Here is a 19,662-nt window from a genome sequence, read left to right as displayed (position 1 = left end):
AGGGGCGGATACAGGATTATATTGAGTGGGGGGGGCAAGATTTTTTAGGAACAAAAAATCGCGCCGCAGTCGAAAATTTTTTTGACTCAAAATTAATGACTAAAGACTAAAACACTAGATTTTTAACTTTTAACACATTATAGTTTATTAAGACAGATATTTTTCCTGTTTTGCACTAGGGTTTCTTTCCCTTAAGCATGCTTTTGAGAAGCTATTCTGAAAATAGGAACAAAAAATTCTAAATTCAGGTGGGGGGCGATTGTCCCCCTTGCCCACCCCCCCTGTATCCGCCCCTGACGATACCTTGAATGTTGTATACACATTTATAAACATTTGTTATCCTTATTCTGGAAATATGAACAACAACATTAAGTATATATAATATATATATTATACAATAGTTTAGAAACGTTTTAACAATCTAAATCATTCTTTTCATCATTCTTTATTGATATTGCATTTACAATATACTTCAGAAAGACATAATGGATATTTTATCTCATTTATATCTATTTGTTTATTTATTTAGTTGTTATTTTTTTCTTTTTAATGTTTAAATATTTTATATTAATTATGTGATAAAAATGTTTGAATACAGAATAAAGATATTCGAGAAACAAATTTTGTACTTTCCCGTGTCGCTAACGCTTCTACTCCTCCTACCGTCCCCTGGCCCGGTCATATATATGCATAGCACACACGCTAGCGTCATCCATACATCCTTTCATGTATATCAGCCGAGTCCTAAGACCTGGCTTTCTCATTTAAGCAAAACAAAGTCTGTCTCAAAATAATTTTAATTTAAATGTTATGCCTTGAAAACTTTGAATCCTTCTTTCTGAAACCCATTTTTTCGACAACATGGAACACATAGAAAAGAAGAAATAATGGAATAAAGTTGGAAAGAAATAGAATACAGTGAAAACCTTAATAACGAATACATCGAAAGAATTCATCAAATGTCGTATTCTTCACTTTCTGATAATGGAATGTTGCAGATATTTAGTTTTTTAATAAAATGATTATATGGAACTCTTTATAAACTGTTCCCGCATATTCATGGCTATTCATTTATTTTCGCAAATACTGAAATTTACGTAACTTGGTATAAAACTCATTGAAAAATTGTCAAGACGACATTTGATAAATTCTTTCGATGTATTCGTTATCAAGGGTTTCACTGTAGTTAAAATATTTCAATGAGAAATATTACCATCGATTGAAATAAACAAATCTAAAATTCTGATTTTTTAAAGAGAGATTAAAATAGTTTTGACCTTTACAGAATTGCTAAATTTTATATAAAAGTTTTGTCAACGATTCACTAAAATACTGTTTTTACGTTTATCTGTTTGAGATAGGCTGATAAAAACTCGTTTTATCTTAGATTAGAAAAATATTAGTCCTTTTATTTCTTATTTTTAGATGTCGAAGTACAAAAGTCACTTTAGAAAAGCATTTGGTCAGAAGAAAAATGATTATTATGCTTAGAATTTATAAGTTTAGTGTATCTTCGGGATTTGTTAACAGCACTTTGCAATTTTTATAATGTCGGCTAGTTTTGAAGTAATTTATCAATATTAAACTAGTCTTCTTTTTCTTTTATTCAACTTTTTCTACAAACTTTTTTGTCGCTATGTTCTATTATATTTAATAGTTTAAGATATATTAGTTATTCACAAAAGATTTATAAACATTGAACACATTTGACACTAAAAAATCCCTGAAAAATGCCTTGGGTATGTTTTTTTGTCTATCTGCATTTTGATATTTAATATAATTATCAATTTAATTAATTATTATGATTTTTCATTCCTTGAGATAACATTTAGCTCAAGGTAATATTATCTGGAATGAAAGACAAAATTAAAAAATTAAAAACAGATTTTTATTCTTAAAGGGACTGTAAAGGAAAAATGAAACGATACATATAAAACATCTATCTGATACTCCTGTCTCGAGAAATTGATATAAAACTGTGTCAAAATTATGCGAAAATTCATATATATGCAATTTTGTATAAAAGTTGTAGGTTTAAAGTTTTAAACAGATCATATTCAGGAAATGCTCAACCAAATCTGAAAACAATTTTATCCCACGGCCACAGGAGCCTGAGAATCTCAGGTTTGCTCCTATAATTTTTTAATTTTTATTTTGCATTTTTAATAGATATAATTGATAATATAATTACATATAGTCCGTTTTCTCCGTATTACGTCACCAGAACTTCAGCCAATATGGCAGTGCAGTATCGCTGTCACGTGATACAGGCGGAAAACACGTGACCAGTATACTGCATGCACTAATATGGACTATACGGACTTTATTTATTAATATTATCAATTATATCTATTAAAAATACAAAATAAAAAATGCAATAGGAGCAATTACCTATAAGATTCTCAGGCTCCTGTGGGATATCGTCGTTTTCAGATTGGTTTTGAGACAGGAACATCAGATAGATGTTTTATATGTATCGTTTAACGCCTGACATTCTCAGGTTTCATCATATACCCCCTTTCATTTTTCCTTTACAGTCCCTTTAAAGAAAAGTGGGAAATTTGCACGAAAATGTCCCCCCCCCCCCCGATGATTTTTGCCGTAGTTAAATTCAATATATTTAGAAATTGAACAACATACATCGAAATGAGTGTGAAGAACATATTACTGAAATTAAAACTAAACTAAAAATAAAGATGGTTGATTCGTTTTTTGTAAAAGTATTAGTAATAATGATAAAAGTTGAAAAAGTTTGCATAAGCCGTCAATTAATTTTTTTTAACTTGTTACATGACCCGTTGTAGTTCTATTTCCGAAGGGGGGGGGGGGTCTGGAATGTCCGGGAGGTCAAGAGGACTACTGCCCCCGGACGTGAAAAACAGTCCGAGTTTGAACGCCTCTTTTTCAAACTTTACATTCGAGTACTAAAAAATACATAGTAAAAGTTTTTTGCATTGATCACTTTGGACATCTGCAATCTGCATAAATACTTAAACATAATGAACTATAGTTTACCGTAAAATAGAATACTGAGATCACTTCAGGAATCATTAACCTGAAAACTGATGTTCGTTGGGAAACCCAGTTGACAAGGATACAGGATATTTATCAAATATCAGCTTACTTTCCGAAATAGACAGTCTAGTACTGAAGGGGGTTAGTCTAACCCTTTCCTCAAAATGTTGCGTGGGGTATTTTGAAACTCTACACCTCCCCCCCCCCCCCTCTATTAGTGTCAACTTAATTAACACCGCCTCAAATATCTCAATTTTTTCAAAGTTTTCCAAACATATGTGTTTGGCCATTGGATTGTACCCGGCCCAATTTATTTTTTTTCTCAAACCTTTAAAATTTTTAATTTTCTCATTAACCTTTGAATTTGATAAATTGAATTAAAAAATCAGAATTAATAAAGATAATGGTTCTGGGCTTCTCAGCCTTATCTCTTTTTGATTTTTTTTTAATAAAAAATAGGAAATTTGTGATTGAAGTCATCTTTATAAAAAAGTACAAGGTTAACCCGCAAATGATGAGGCTGTAAAGACGACTTGAAACTCTTCAAATATGACGTTCGCAAGTTAAAATATAGTCTTTTGCCATGAATGTGATCTTTATATGGCTTATTTATTGATTCGGTAAAGAAAGAAAGAAGTTTATGGTTGCAGGGGATCATAAATAAAAGAAAACAGCCAGAATAAATTCCGTAGAGTCGTCTCTGAAGTCTCATTTTTTATGGGTAACCCTGTATCTGTAAATCTGTAGTTTTATAGATAATTCTGCTCCGCTGAATTGTGTGCCCAAATCACTTTTATATTGGACCTTAGCATAATTTGTTTGCTTTTATAAAAGAGATATTTTACATCAAAGTGTAATGTAAAAATTTAAATGTTTTGCAAACTGATTATTTTGTAATTTGTATTCACAATTCATTCACAATGATAGAAATTCGAAAAAATTTGTAAAAAGATACTGCAGTATTCAATATATTATCAGTTTTTAATACCGATTCTTAAAGTGTAAGAAATATATATAGTTTAAAAGGAATTGAGTCCTTGCCACAAACTCTAATTTTATAATCCCTATATCATTGGAACCCGATGTCGTAAATCTTTGATATTTCAAACTTATATTATTTAATCTAACAGAATTCATAGTTTTTAATATCTAAGGTCTACGAATCTAAAGAAATAGGATTTAGAAAAGCAGAGTTTGGGGTAAAGACTCAATTCCTTTGTTTTCATCATGATTTTCTAGAAAGAGAGAAAAGTTCATGCCGATTATGAAAAAGTTAGCAACTATCAACAAATTATGTTTTGCATTTTATTTACAATGTATCGACCAATTTCAAAACGTCAGAGATCGAAGATAGTTTTCAGGTTGTAAACTTGTAAATACATCTACAGCAACAGTTTCACGGATTTTTTAATTACTAGAACTATTTCTTGCAGAAGAACATTTTTCTTTTATAAATATTTAAAACCCCATATCTCAATAAATTTCAATGTTTTATATTAAAAAATATTAATTTAAAAGAAAATTGTTATCACGATTCAAGCATAACATAAAATTCCGAAACCTGTTTTGCATTGAATTGTTTAAAAATTAAGTCCCACCCCTCACATTAAATGTTCTCGAAGTTTACCTGGCATAAAGCTTATAGATTGTCACAGAAACAAAGCATGCAGTTATGTATAGTTCTCATATTCCTTCATATACTTAACCAGGTAGTATACACATACACTGACTCCATTTTTCTTTCTATATCTGCATATATAAATATAAATATAAATATGCATACAAAACTAATGAGAGCAGGAAGGAAAGAATTTTTATTTATGGAATTTGTTTACCGTACAAATATTGTATCTCATTCCTAACTTAAAGCCGTTGTTAAAATGGCTTGTTTTTCATTTGGGATTTTTTTTTCGAAAGGTTCTGAGAGTATAAAAAAATATTTTTTTGCTATTGCACGCATTTCACTTAAAACTCCGATTTACTTCATGTCCCAGGCCGACTTTTAATAAGATAGAGCAAACTGCACAGTATACAAATACAGACTTCTAGTTCTGAATTTTTGCCACAAACTCAAATTTGTTAATCCATATAGCATTGCAACCTGATGGTCTAAATATTTGATATTTCAAACTTAGACAATTTGACCTAACAAAGGAATTGAGTCTTTGCCACAAATTCAGTTTTTGTAAAACCTATATCTTTGCAATCTTATGATGTAAACCTTTGATATTTCAAACTTACATTATTTGATCTAACAGAATTCATAGTTTGAAATATTAAAGATCTACGACATTGGGTTGCAACTATATTGAAATGAGAAAATCAGAGTTTGTGGTAAAAACTCAATTCCTTTCATTGTTTGAAATTTCAAAGGTTTAAGACTTCGGGTAGCATAGAAATTGAGATGAAAAAATCTAAATTTGTGACAATAACTCAGTTCCCTTATGTGATTAATTATAAAAAGAAATTTTAAATGAAAAAATTGCAGCTAGTTTCGTTTTTTATTGTTTTCGTGCAAATTTAAAAATGGCATTTTAAGTTTCAACTTGATTTAATTTAGGGCTAAAAGGTTGCAAGAGTGCAGACATGAAGTGTGTATACATTTACTTTTTTTAAAGGTCTTTGAAAAAAGTGTGTTTTTCCGTACAGTAAAAAGACGTTTAGTAGGGAAAAAAATACTTTGAATAGATGAACGATCGATATTGTTTGATTAGATTTGAGTTTAAGATATGAAGACCTGCAAATTTTTGTTGTTGTACATTTAATTTAATACTTCCAAAAAGGACTGCATATTGTTTTCTCTGCTTTTCATCGTAAAACTTCAAAAGATGTCCAACGACTTTGATAATCGATACCGCCTTTATTAAGAATTAGCATATTATAGCATTGTAATGTCTAATTTCAGGGGCGTTAGGTCATAATTTAGTTACGTCTGCTAAAGATATATATTTATGCAAATGATTCTTTTATCATTCTACGAAACTGTATGATGTGCCTGTAATATTCCTTCAATTGATGAACAGTGAAGAGAGACAACTGTATAATTTGTATCCTTTTTGTAATCAAGAATTTTTCCTTTTACTACAGTACTACAACAGTATATGCCATTAAAACAAACACAAACAAATTCCAAACGTATAGCACAGAACATTCTATAGGATTACAGCTTTCCTTTACATCACCAATTCTAAGTCAATAATTGTAAACAAAAAGGATCTCAAAATCGTCACACAATTCCAATGTTTATTGGGCTTGATTTGAAACTAACTTTTTAAGTATGAATTTCATATTCATTTCATATTTTTATTCAACTACAAAGCAGGAGATAATACAAATAAAAAAATCACAATTTACTATGTAGTTTGGACCCGCCTAACCAGAGTAGGTTGTTTTAATTGGTTGGCCCACTATAAACGAATATTATTACGAGGAATTTAGAAAATATAACAATGGCTTATCATGTATAAAGGCTTGCATTTAGAGATAACAGTGTTTTTTTTACTTAAATGTTCGTGATTAGAATTACGTGTTTTGTTAACCTGAGGACTACATTTTCAATAAATCGGACGAAAATTAAATGGCGAATACAATCGTGAATTTAGAATTATATAAACAATATTTATTTTGGGACTGAAGCAAAAATCTGGGCCTGTCATATACCGCACAATTTCGACCTTTAGAGTTTTTTGTCCAAGACTGCTCAAAGGAATAGAGCCTTTGCCACAAACTCAAATTTTCTAATCCCTAAATCTTTGCAACCTGATGGTGTAAACCTTTGATATTTTAAACTTAGACTATTTGATCCAACAGAATTTATAGTTTGAAATATCTAATGTCTACGACATTGGGCTGCAAAGATGTAAGAATTAGAAAACCAAAGTTTGTGGCAAAGACTCAATTTCTTTGTATATAAAGCAACTTTAGTGGACTTTAAAATTAAAATGGATGGTCCACGCAATTACACCTATCCCATAATTCCCTGTCTTTTTATGGTTAAGGTTATATACGTATATATTTTGTACTTTTAGAATGCACTGGGCTTCAGGGGAGCAAGAAAAAGAGAGGTGTTGGATAATATTCTTCAAGATCTTGAGGAAATCAAGATGAGTTTACAATCTTCAGAAGTTGGTTTCAATCCAGAAAGAATCCTGGAGCAAGCAGCACAGCAAAACAATCTGGATGCAAAGAAAACTCAGGGTGAAACCAGATCAATTAAACGAGGCAAATTCAGTCCACTGCCATTACAGTTTTCAATTCCAGTGGATGAATCAAGAACTAAAGATAAGTTCGATAAATTGAGTAGGCAAGAATTGATTTATGGTGATGAGAATCTTGGCAGTTACATTTCGAACAAAACTGATCAGTCACAAAAAAATGTTTCGAACCAAATTGTTCAGCAACAAAATACTGTTTCAAACCAAACTGAACTGCCAAGGAAAAATGTTATGTACCAAAGTGGCGAAGCGTTTAATTATGATGAGCATCTTGGCAGTTACGGTTCGAATAACACTGCACAGCAACAGCAAATTGGATCGAACCAAACTAAACAGCAATGGAATGGTTTGATGAACCTTGGAGAACTTTCACAGAATAGATTTTTAAACCAAGAGGAACAATCACAAAATAATGTCATGAACCAGAATGAACAGCCACGGAGGATTTTTTCGAAACAAATTAAACAACTTCAAAGTAATAATTATTCAAACATTGATGAACAACCAGAAAATAATGACATTGAAAAACAACTACAAAATGATGATGCGAATAAAAAAGGTGTTAATAATTTAAACCATGCTGAAGTGTTTCGGAGTAGTGGTTGGAAAAAAAATAAACCTGTTTTAGATAAAGATTCGAACCAAACGGAATTAATCGAAACTCAAGGTTTAAACAAAACTAAGAACGTGGAAGAAACCCTATCTAATAAAACAAGGTTAAATGAACTGTCAACCTAGTTTTAAATGACAATTATTTAATACAAAACGTATTTATTAAAAAGTTATGGCGAAGATATCTTCGTTTGGCATTCAAAAATTCATGTTTATTGGAAAGTTTGGAAAGCCATGATGAGTTGAAAATTGGCTAAAACTTGTCCTGTGCCAAAAATGTAAGGTATCTACACCATCGTTTCTTTAAAAAGGGTAGTTGTGAAGGAAACCTTTAAAAAAATATTAAATAGTCATTCTAAATTAAGTTGACAATACTTATAATGTCTGGAATGTTGGAAACAATTTTGAAAAAATATCCACTTAAACATGGGGAAACTAATATTCCTAATAATAATAAAAAATTGTATATTCTCTAAATGTCATGTAGGAATTTTTTTTCTTTTTTGAATATTAGTTTTGACAGAGATGAACGCACCCTCAGAAAGGTAATGCTATTTTTCACTTTAGAAAAGTTAAGTATTGTCAATAGTTTTAGATGAGACCAAGTGCATATTTGCTTACTAAAAATTACTAAAAATTATTTATGAAAAATATTTTACAAATATTGACTGACTAAAAAAATATACTTGAAACTAATAAAAAAATTGAAAATAATATTTGCAATTATGTCGCACTAATAATTCAGTAATATTTCCCTGTTTTAGTAAATTCAACATTAAAGGGACAATAGAAGTAATTTTAAGTTATCCTCCATTTGTAGAGGGATATATGTTCTATTCACACCGGTACCAATTTATCATTTGTCTTATCAAGTTATCCTTATTTTAATAGCTGACAAATTGCATCCACAGATACGCATACAATAATTTATAACTTAAAAAATACTATCATTTAATTTCACAGGAGTCACAGAAAATAAATATTTTATTATGATTTTCGAAAACCGCATTTTAAACGTTATATAGGAATTAGGAACTCCAATTGTTACGTCATTTGAATGAGTGTTTAGACTGTATTCTCGGTTCAAATCTTCAGCGAAAAAAAAAAAAATAAGGATGATGATAAGTTTAAGACCGAAAAAGAGTACAGCTACCACTCTTTATATGGAGGGTAATGTTAAATTAAGTCCCTCTCGATCATGTTTGCCACACATGTTTGCATAATAAAAGATGTCCATTATTGCACAGTTTTGAGGTGGTTCTTTATAGAAACTTTGTTTTTTAAAGAACGAAAATAGGCCTTGGATATACCTACAATTAAAAATTACTAGTTTGATTAAGTAGGTGCACATACAATTTCTGGTATATTTATCTATAGTAATTCCTAATATCAAAAGTCTAAGAAATTTTCTAATCTTATCTTAGCAACCTGATTAAGTAAACCTTTGATATTTCAAACGTTTTTATTTGATCTAACAGAACTATTAGTTTGAAAAATCTAATGTCTACGACATTGGGTTGCAAAGATTTAGGGATTAGAAAATGAAAGTTTGTATCAAAGACTCAAATCCTTTGAAATTATTGTTCATAAAGTTTTTGCTCAAATAATTTTCTCATTGCACTGAATTTTAGGAATTATTTCCATTACAGTCGAACAATAATTAAACGATCTTAGTAATGATATAAAAAATATTACAAAAGAAAACACCAATATGTATTTGACATTTCCAAAATTGCTTTGATTATAATTAATTCAGTTTGGAAGCCCTATAAATAGCTAGTACTGTCTAAGGGCAGTTATTATCAGTTAAAAGGAGTGTATCGGGTTACAAAATGTATAAAAATGTTAATATTTAGATACAGTTGAATAGTAAGACAGAAATTAATACAGACAATAAATCAGTGGAGACTACAGAAATCCCTGATATAAAATCTAAGATTTCTGAATCTGTGGACGGACAGATAAATCAGCAGATATCTGTAGAAAACCAGATCTTCAGTGAATCCGGTCATTATTTTCCTCAGATAATAGAACTAGATAACCATACGAAGCTTGATCAATTTGATAAGAACGAATTTTCAAATCCTTTCTACCTAAAGTCTGAGGACGAGCAGAACATCACTAAAGACACAAAGTTGACTTCTAAAATTTACAATTCAACGATATATAACTCTGAAAATGGAAGAATAAATGATCAAGAAAGAAATTCAGAAACTTTAGAGGATGATATTTGTCTTTCAACTCCGTGCCCTGAGACCACAATGTGTGTTTCTGTCGGAAGGTTAGCAACTTTTAATAAAATTTGACCACAAATTTCAATTTGCTTAAAAATGTATTTTATTACTGCCTTTTCTATTTGTTGAATAAAATATTGTTAGATAGAACGAAGCATATTTGTATATGTCCCTACGGAACTATGGAAGATACGAATTCAACTGAATTTGCATGTGTAAGGAATATCAGGTAATTGAGAGTTCACAATAAGCAATTCAACCTGATTCTAAAATATTCTAAAATTAAACACACATACTAACCGCCCAAAATCATTACTATAGTCAAAATTTGTGAAATTTGGAATTTAGATTTATATAAGTTGATAGAGTAAAAAAATCCTTTTTAGAGGAAAGACAAAATAACGTAAAATAGAAGGATGAAATCACCGGAATGCGCTATTTTTTTCCTAGCACAATATACGGAAAAGGAAGGATATTATGGGTTTTTATCACAATATTATTTCAAAAACAAAGATTATTTTCCTCTTAATCACCAGCTTGTTATAAAAGTTAAGCTTTAATAGAATGTATTTAAATATATGTATCACTACTGTAGACAAAAGTTTGGAAAAGTTAATTTTTGAACCGAGCATAGCAGCCGATGATAGTTTAAGAAGCCTTTCCTATAAGGTGGTATAGCTTAAGATTTGGAACACATAGTTTATATTCACAATATTGCAGTATACTTGACATTAGTCGAATGCAATTTTTTTAGTTTGGAACATTTGAATAGCGGAAAACTCTCCCATATTGGAACGTTAAATGGTGGTTTAAAGGTAATATTTTTGTGAATTAAAAAAATATTTTCATATTTGATGTGTAAAGTATCATTTTAACTTCTGAATATAACAAGATTGGACAAAGAAAAGAATAATAAGGGGAGAAATGAAACAAAATATAGGTCAGGAAACTCTATTCTGGACTCTAGAATGCATTTCCCCCTGTCCTTACCATTCACCGCCCCACCCCCCTTTCATGCATTTTCCCCCTCCAAAAGGCCGATGAAGCTAAAAGCCTTCTGACTTTATTTCACTAGTAATTTCTCTCTAATTTTTTCATACAGGCCTGATTTGTGATTTAGTTTTAAATCAAAACCAAAAGTGGGAGAAAAAAATTTCCGCCGCATTTTTTGGACATTTTTTTCAAAAACTGTGCGTCCGTGTGGGGTGTCAAAAGTCAACAATTTTGAGTAAGGAAACTCAATTCTTGACTCAATGTCCCCCGTGTCCTTATACAATTACCCCCCCTTTCCGCATTTTCCTCCAAAAAGCCGATGAAGCCTTCTTTCTGACTTTATTACTATAGATTTCTCTCTGAATATTTGCCTGAAGGCCTGAATTGTGATCTAGTTTTTAAACACCAAAAAGAGGGAACAAAATTTTCTCCTACATTTTTCCTGCATTTTCCCCCGCTTTTTTTAACTTTGAGTTAAGGGGAAATGCATGTAAATCTCGTCCAGAATTGAGTTCCCGACCCAAAGTATGATGACTTTTGACACCCCACATGGACTTGACTCAAAGTTTTTGAAAAAATGTCTGATTACGCTGGAAAAATCCCCCCCCCCCCCATTTTGTTGTTTTATTTAAAAACTGAGGATTACAATCCTGGTCTGCATGCAAAAATCAGAGAGAAATCTCTTAAAACGAATTCAAAGGAATGCTTTGTATGGAAATATGGAAATGGAAATCCCTTTAAAGAAAAAGTACACGTACAATATTGTTAAAAAAATCCTCTTTTTCTCTTTTCTCCCTGGCCGATCCAATACAAGTTCAGCTCTTCTTTTAATCCTTATCAGGATAGTTTTTTAGTCCTCTCATTTTGTAAGAAAATTATTTTTATTAATGCATAGGTAGGGTAAGTGGCGGTAAAAAGTACGGTCTGTGTAAAAAAATCTCAAATATAGCCCAGAACTTTTTTTGACGAAAGAGCTTCAGATCTAAAAACAATATTTTTGAAAAGTCCTTGAAAAACATATGGCACACTTTCTTATTTGTATAAAACAAAAAAAAATTTTTAACATTTTTTCGACCATGTTTTTGGCGGTTTTTTTCATTCCTCGCTAGTACCCAAACTATTAAAGTTATCGGTCTAATTTTTTTCAATGAGCTGGCCTTAAAAAACATTACACCCGTCGTTTTTAAAGAAAAGTAAAGTAAAGATGTTTATCGTTATGTTTTTGTATAATAATTTAGAATAACTAACTGCTTAATGTTTTTTTAATATAAAATTTGAACTAAGCAAGTGGAATTAGAATACCAATAAACAGACATTTTTCAAACACGACATTCAGGTTTTTGGCGATAGCGAAGATGAGGACGATAGTTCTGATGATGGAATAGAATATGAGGAGTATGCTGATAGTGGTAAACGTATTATATAATACAAGAGGGGGCTGGGAGGGGGGGGGGAGGTCAAATGTGACTTGGCCGCTTTAGATTTTTTTTGTGTATAAGAATATAATCCTTAGCTGTGTAAATGTGTTTTTTTCATTAAGGTACACAATGAACCCTGCAAATTTACGCACTTGGTTATAGATTTGCAGCGAGCAGGATTGCTTCGTTAAGTTCAATTTGGGGAGAAGGGCCAGCCGCAACAATTTCTCGTCCGAGTCACCTAGAAATCCTCGACTTTCCCATATTATACAGGGTGTCCCACGAAACATGACAGTTGAGAGACGACTTAAATCGTGTTTGATCATAGATCTTTGTCGAAATCAAAACGATATATTCTATAATTCCGGTAATTCTAAAAGCATGAAAAAGACACATTTTAGCATTGCAAAGTCTAGGACAATTTTGTGATTATTAATTTAAGTATTTGACTTCTGAAAATGGTTTATAAGTTATTTTTAAGTTAATGGACGACCTACAAGTCGTCTTTTCACTGTGATGTTTCGTGTGAAACTCTGTATTTTTTAGCGTCCAATCCTTGAAGATCAAACATTTTTTTCAACTCTTTGCCACGTTAGGGCATAATTGAAATATTGAATTTTTGTATTGTTTTGAATTATTTATTTATTTACGCGCATTTTTAGATATATTCCTGTATAGAATGCCACAAATTATTCTGCGATCATAGAACTTCAATTTTTTGTTGTTGTTAATTATATCGAAAACGATAGAATTTTTCCGCATGTATGCCATGGGAAAAGTGAAAGGTATGACAAAAACTTACTTTTTATCATTCAGGGTTATACTTTACGTAGACAGAAGAGACTTGATTTTCACTTAAATAAAGTTTGACATCATTCTAATAGATTTATAGATTCCAATATGATGTATAATTGCAATACGATTACTTCTAACCATTTTTAATGCCCCGACAATGTTATATTTTCTAAAAAATAGTTTTTTCTTGTAAGGTTGAATACTTTAAAAACATAAAAATGGAAAAACGAGAATTTCGAGTTGGCTCGGACGAAAAATTGTTGTGACAGGCCTTCCTCCCCTCATTGAACTCAAGAAGCAATTCTTCAAATCTACCATACGACAAGAATATATTAGAACTTACATATACTTTCTATAATAAGATACAAATTAGTATCTTTGATACTGGCTGCTTTAAGATTTAACCATTTGTAGTAACACAACCAATATAATTGTTTGCAAATGCAAAATTTAGTTGAAAACATTTTGAATTTGAAACCAAGTTACAACTTTGAAAATTGTGCCGACCCAGACCAATAAATTAGTGATTCAATGATTGTCTGGTAAAACTATTTGCTTTGTAACAACATCAAATACACTTGCTATAATGTCGTCTTCCTATTCCATTTTTTTCTGGTTATCACAGTGTTATAATTTCTTTTAAATTGTCATCCAGCGCATGCATAGTGTATAATATAAAATGAAAAATTAGTATTTTACAAATTACTTTATTTGGTGGCAAATAAAAGTGGTTTTATGTTCAAACTGGTAGATTATAAGATTAAGAACACGTTAAAAAATCAGAATACATATTTTCAGTCAATTCTCATCATGAAAACAAGGCATGTGCATTTTGAGACGAATATTTGGACAAAAAACAGTCAACCCCCCCCCCCATGACCCCCACAGAACCCCATTGTGGGCCGATGGATCTAAAGTTCAAAAAGAATATAAATCTTAAATGTTTGTAAAGGATTAGAAATGCTGGAGGAACATTTTGAAGAACCAAAGTACGTATAAAAATTTCTTCATATTTTGATATTTTGAAAAAATTGAGGTGTTATGCCATTTCATAAAGATAGGAAATTTGATTTCTCTGTCGATGAAATCTTTGAAATGTCCCAACAACATAATTTATTATGCAGACATTTTGCCATTCATCTTTCTGGCCTGGTACCACTCAATCAGGTCATATTTACACTATTATTATTGAGGATACGAAAAGACATTTTTTTTCATTATTTAGGCGGAAAAGCCTTGATTTTTTATTTTTTTCATTTTTGTATATAATTTCAAAAAAAATTCCTCTATAGGTTTAAAAATTTGTTTTAAAAAGACATTAAAAAAATAAACAGAAAATGAAAGTTATTAATCTCATATATTAGCAGGTTGAAAGCATATTGAATACCCCTGCTGGAATGGATATAATGGACATGTTTTGATTAATTTTATTAAAATGTCAATATTTCTAAAAGAGTAACTAACTAACAGGACCATAGGCGCAATTGGGATATCTAATAAGAGGAACCTGTCCTTTAATTTGAGTGAAAATGTAATATATTTATATTTTTATTGCTAAAAATACACAACAGTTAAAATGTTACAGGCAAAAAATGTTAAACTATTTATTTATTGTTTACATATAGTATGGAGATTAGTTTTCGCCGTTTTGGGTATTATACCCTTTTAAGTAATATAAAATAATTTACACTGTACGTATAAACGGAACAAGTTTAAGCATGAAAAATCTACCAACATTGATATTAATTTTTTTGCAAGAATAGCAAGAGGAATTGTTTCACTTTGGGGGAAGATATTCTATAATGAGCCCTCAATATCAATTTGATATTTTCTTAGTGTCGGTAAATGAGAAGGGAAGAGGGTTAGTCGTATATTTATTCACTTAATTGAAATCAGTCATGGAACTTACGCATTTTTTACTTATACTATATACAAAAGCTGCTTTAAGTAACTAAAATTCGAAGGGAGTTTGAAAACCATGTCGTCAGCTGCAAAGATCCAACTAAGATCTAGTTGCTACTGCTAAAGAAAACAAGGATGACATTAAATCACTCATGGATCGAACTCAAGCTCTTGAAACACAGAACACCCAGAAGGATAACAAAATCAAATAGTTAACAGACAAGATTAACGATACGCAACAACATCAGAGGAACTTCAGTATCCGTATCAAGGGGTTGCATGTACCAAAGGAATACAAAGATAGAGAATTCCTGAAATACGTATATACCAAAGCAATCCAACCAACTCTTGAATTTCCTAAGCTGAAAGGGGAACTAAGCCAAGTACCAGAATATAATAAAGTTATCGAACAAGGGCATATCCTTCCATCACGTTCATCTCCAACTGGTTCAAGACGTAATCAAACAGGTCCTACGTTTTCTATCATATCAAGACATATTCGAGCCAAGGTTATCACGCACAGCTACCCTGCTTTAAATCCTCTTGATGCTGCTAAGCACAAGTGGTTTATTCCAAAAGAATACTGACTGTTCAATGAAAAAAATAACACCAAAGAATAAATATCCAAATCAACGGTGATCTCACTAGAAGGAATTCTGAATTGTTGGCTGCCCTGAGAGTTGAAGCAAAGAAGTAGGACAAGGTGCCCAAAGTCTAGACAACTTTCAACGGGAAGATTATGTACTCTAGTGATCCAGAAATCAAGAACACAAAAATCATGAACTCTCTATTTCAGAAATATTAAATCTCAACTCTTTTAAATTAAAACTGAAAAATGATTTACTGAAATTAAGTTACTACATTGAAAACTTTGCAGTAGTCCTAAGTATTGCCCCTTTTGCACGTTGTGCTTAAATATGTAAATGTATTTTGTACTTTTTCAATTTATTTCTCTCATGATTTCTTTCCAAACCAAAGATTAATTGTCTATTTTTTCTATTGAAACCCATTCCTATTTAAGCATGTTTATCAATATGCCACACAGTTTTTTTTCCATCGCTTACACAATTCCATCCTCTTCCTATCCCCTTCTATCCCTTCTTGGTGGATTACATGCATAATGCATATTTCGACAAAGATATTACAACTTTATCATTTCTAAATTGAATCAAAAAGGACCACGATGAATTTGAAGATGTAAAAAATTATATATCTAGATTCACAAATATGGGTCCCGATTTATTTGCAAACATTTAGCTTAGAAATACATCCCAAAATTGAATGGTAAAGATTGACGGCTTTTGATAAATATACAGTAATAAAATGGTGAAGTAAAGACGACTTTTCTTTAATATGCAATCTTTTTTCAAGATCATTTTCCTTATCATTTTGGGGTCGAGCACTAAATATTTAGAAAAGTCGTCAATGCTTACCATTTTATTTTGGGGAGCACTGTATGTAAGAAAAGTTTTTAATGCTTATTATTTTATTTTGGGGAGCACTGTATATTTATGAGAAGTTGTTTTCATTTACCATTTTATCATGTATGATTAAGGTTAAGTAAGAGTTACAATTCTTTTTATAACCCAAATAGACCATGAATAAAATCACCCCCCCCCCCTCANCCCCCCCCCACACACAAAATTTTTGTTTATTTTCACGTACTGCAACCCAATAACAGCAATGATCAGTGTAGTTGATTAAGCTAAATACACACGTCAGAATCTAGCGTACATTTTCCTCCTAATATCCTGACGGGTTTTAAAAAGATTAACAGGCGATTAACTTTTTCACTTTATGCTACGAAAAAAATTTGAAACTTCTTAAGCTTTGAAACCATGAAATTGCTTTATTACTCATTGCAAAAGAAAGCTATTCGTCTGTTGGTGGTTACCTAGAATAAGCCACATAGCTTTTTTTGGTTTTGAACTTGAAATTTTATTTCAATTCGAATGAGACTAATTTGCCCCCAACATTTGAAATAGATTTCACATTATCATAAAATATCAAAAACGCAAATTTTAGAAACAGAAAAGGATTTTTATTCAATTTTGAGAGAATTTTTCACACCTAATATTTCCCGTTGTAGGGCGAAAAAGTTACTTTATCGCCCTACAACAGGGCAAAAAAGTAACTTAATCACCCTGCTTTTAAAATTTCATTTAATATGTTTATTGTGTATTGACAGAGAAAACACATGGTTTACATTTAGCAATGGAAGTTTTCGATTTTGTTTATGTAGAAAACTTTAGCTCCAGACTCTCTTCATAGGAGCCCTATAAGCTGAGGTTGCTCCGCTCACCTCCTCTCCAGTTGGGTTCCAATAATCCCAGAGTTCCCCAAAGTCGCTAACCTGACTCTCTTGGGCGACCTCTGCACTCTCATTGCAAGCTTTGAACTCTCCTTGCAGGCTTTCTCAGCAACATTCACATGGCCAAGGTTGTCCTTTGTCTCAGTATCCTGGAGCTTCTGGGTGACCTTGATAATGGCTGCTTTGCTGGTGGTCATTTTGGCACCAAAAAAGTCTTGCATTTGGTCAGATGTAGCTCCGGCATCTGCTACAGCTGTAGCAGCCGACCTCCTGTAGCTATGGAATGTATACTTTTTTTGGCTCATTAATATGGAGATGTGTAGCCATATCAGAAGGCACTTCTCCGACCATATTCTTTTCCAGAGGAGTTTTGGTGAATGAGATCCCATTTCCTCTCCACAAAAGGCGCCCAGTGTAAAGACCCAAATCCCCCTTGACTTGCCTCAGGTAGAGGTCCAGGACGTCTGCAGCACTAACTTCTCCAGTCTTCCGGGGAATCAGGAACCTGAGATTACTATACATACATACATATTACATATATTACATATATAAAAAACTAATTAAATTAGAAAATAAATGTGTTCATGTCATATCCCCATGTGCACATATATATCATTTTTGTAGGTTTTTTACATGAAAAATGTAATCAAACTTGGCCCTCCTGAGTTTTCTGTTATATTTATATAAAAAAATTTTCTTCTAAAGACAAAGGTTTTCTTTTACCTTGAATTTCTCTTGTCACTTCGCTGCTTTGCTCGCATATGGGTCACATACACACCAGCTGGAGTAGACTCGCATATGGGTCACATACACACAAGCTGGAGTAGACTCGCATATGGGTCACATACACACCAGCTGGAGTAGACTCGCATATCTCTATTTTCAAGTTCATGTCTCTACATGTTGGAGACCTTCATAATAGGTGAGATAAACAGTAGCCTTCCGCACAAGCCAATAAGGGGACGATATCTCAGGACCCAGTACAAACTTGTTTATATCCATAGCGGAGAATAAACAGGCTTTAGTTTTTACATCAATATCGAAGCTCTTGATTAGACTGGTAACCCGGCAGCACTGCTTTCAAGTTGCAGGAAAATTTTCCTTTGCACATTCGATTTATCATGGAATATGTTGTCCATAGGCTAGAAGATGCCATTTTTTTTATCTTCTCTGAGGTGCTTGAAATATTGGAGAAATTCTTCTTCAGGTGGTGAGAAATCTTCACCAACAAACTTCCGCAGCTGTCCAAACGCTCTTAAATAGTTTTTTCTGCTAGCCTACTTTATCTGGATGAGAGACTCCGAGTCGGGGAGGATGATAGGAGTTGACATATTGGAGCCCATACAAAACATACCGTTACTAAACTTATCTGAGACAAAACTTATCACCACAAAACATATCAAAAAAATCTTATCTGAGACAAAACTTATCATCACAAAACTTATCAAACTACAAAACTTATCAAACTACAAAACTTATCAAACTACAAAACGTATCAACTACAAAACTTATCAAACTACAAAACGTATCAAACTCAAAACTTATCAACAAAATTCATGAATCTTAAATTTCAAATCATAGAAATGTTCCAACAAATGTTTAAAAATCCGCGAATTTTCCAAAAAAAAATCGGTAAACTCGCAGTTTCCCAGCCCATTTATCCGAGATGGAGGCTAACTTTGTTCTCTCTCAGAAGGGTACAAACTTACATAAGGATGATGAAAACCAGCTGTACAACAAGTACAGAGAGAACAAGGACAAGACCCTGGTGACCTTCCTGTTGAACACATTTCAATATTACCAGCCTTTTTACAGATGAAAAATGATTTATATATATAAATTCTGAGTCATGTTTCAGTTGTACAACGTTTAAAAATGTTTTAAAAAATTAATTTTGTAGTTATTTTAATAAGTTTTGAGTTTGATATGTTTTTAAGGTTAATGAGTTTTGTAGTTTGAAAAGTTTTGTGATGATAAGTTTTGTTTTGATAAGTTTTGTTGCTAGATAAGTTTTGTTTTGATAAGTTTTAAAAAGATATGTTTTGTGGTGATAAGTTTTGCGACGATACGTTTTGTATGTGCTCCAAATTATTGATGAGCTTGAGCTTTTTGTTAAAAGGGACAATGATTACCACGTACACCTTTGATCAATGCTTTTGAAGTACTGA

At 31.7% G+C, this 19,662-nt stretch overlaps 2 protein-coding genes across 13 annotated transcripts; one reads left to right on the top strand and one right to left on the bottom strand.

Moving 5' to 3' along the window:
* The first annotated feature begins 4,655 nt into the window (after positions 1-4,655).
* LOC111696932 (putative uncharacterized protein DDB_G0282499) lies at positions 4,656-14,863 on the top strand. Of its 11 annotated transcripts, none has more exons than XM_023466736.1 (12): positions 4,656-4,724; positions 7,044-7,788; positions 7,858-7,945; positions 8,221-8,271; positions 8,365-8,386; positions 9,698-10,122; positions 10,224-10,304; positions 10,830-10,890; positions 12,405-12,477; positions 14,234-14,270; positions 14,406-14,448; positions 14,646-14,863. In XM_023466736.1, the coding sequence occupies exons 1-12, from the start codon at positions 4,680-4,682 to the stop codon at positions 14,700-14,702; spliced, it is 1,728 nt and encodes a 575-aa protein (XP_023322504.1). In that variant the 5' UTR covers positions 4,656-4,679; the 3' UTR covers positions 14,703-14,863. The 11 variants fall into 11 exon arrangements, with proteins under 11 accessions (XP_023322504.1, XP_023322500.1, XP_023322507.1 ...); XM_023466732.1 differs by having other exon boundaries at positions 7,044-7,945; positions 9,698-9,738; positions 9,772-10,122; XM_023466739.1 differs by lacking the exon at positions 8,221-8,271 and having other exon boundaries at positions 7,044-7,945; positions 8,383-8,386; positions 9,698-9,738; positions 9,772-10,122.
* Positions 14,864-17,283: 2,420 nt separating this feature from the next.
* LOC111696931 (uncharacterized) lies at positions 17,284-18,942 on the bottom strand. Of its 2 annotated transcripts, none has more exons than XM_023466727.1 (3): positions 18,347-18,942; positions 18,218-18,272; positions 17,284-18,008 (listed from the first exon to the last, which is right to left on the bottom strand). In XM_023466727.1, the coding sequence occupies exons 1-3, from the start codon at positions 18,384-18,386 to the stop codon at positions 17,771-17,773; spliced, it is 333 nt and encodes a 110-aa protein (XP_023322495.1). In that variant the 5' UTR covers positions 18,387-18,942; the 3' UTR covers positions 17,284-17,770. The 2 variants fall into 2 exon arrangements, with proteins under 2 accessions (XP_023322495.1, XP_023322496.1); XM_023466728.1 differs by having other exon boundaries at positions 17,284-17,999.
* Between the last annotated feature and the right edge of the window lie 720 nt (positions 18,943-19,662).

Source organism: Eurytemora carolleeae, unplaced genomic scaffold, assembly GCF_000591075.1.
Source record: "Eurytemora carolleeae unplaced genomic scaffold, Eaff_2.0 scaffold244, whole genome shotgun sequence".
Lineage (NCBI taxonomy): Eukaryota > Metazoa > Arthropoda > Copepoda > Calanoida > Temoridae > Eurytemora > Eurytemora carolleeae.
The sequence above is the reverse complement of the archived record's forward strand: the minus strand, read 5'-3'. Positions and strand labels throughout refer to the sequence as shown.

Bases quoted from the DNA above. Each gene is read 5' to 3' on its own strand.
- LOC111696931 (XM_023466727.1), bottom strand. From the start codon at position 18,386: ATGAACTTGAAAATAGAGATATGCGAGTCTACTCCAGCTG. The intron at 18,273-18,346 runs GTGTGTATGTGA...CTACTCCAGCTG, and splicing joins ATGCGAGTCTACTCCAGCTG to GTGTGTATGTGACCCATATG. The intron at 18,009-18,217 runs GTAAAAGAAAAC...ATGTATGTATAG, and splicing joins AGTGACAAGAGAAATTCAAG to TAATCTCAGGTTCCTGATTC.
- LOC111696932 (XM_023466729.1), top strand. From the start codon at position 4,680: ATGCAGTTATGTATAGTTCTCATATTCCTTCATATACTTAACCAG. The intron at 8,387-9,697 runs GTAATGCTATTT...GTTAATATTTAG, and splicing joins ATGAACGCACCCTCAGAAAG to ATACAGTTGAATAGTAAGAC. The intron at 10,123-10,223 runs GTTAGCAACTTT...ATTGTTAGATAG, and splicing joins ATGTGTGTTTCTGTCGGAAG to AACGAAGCATATTTGTATAT.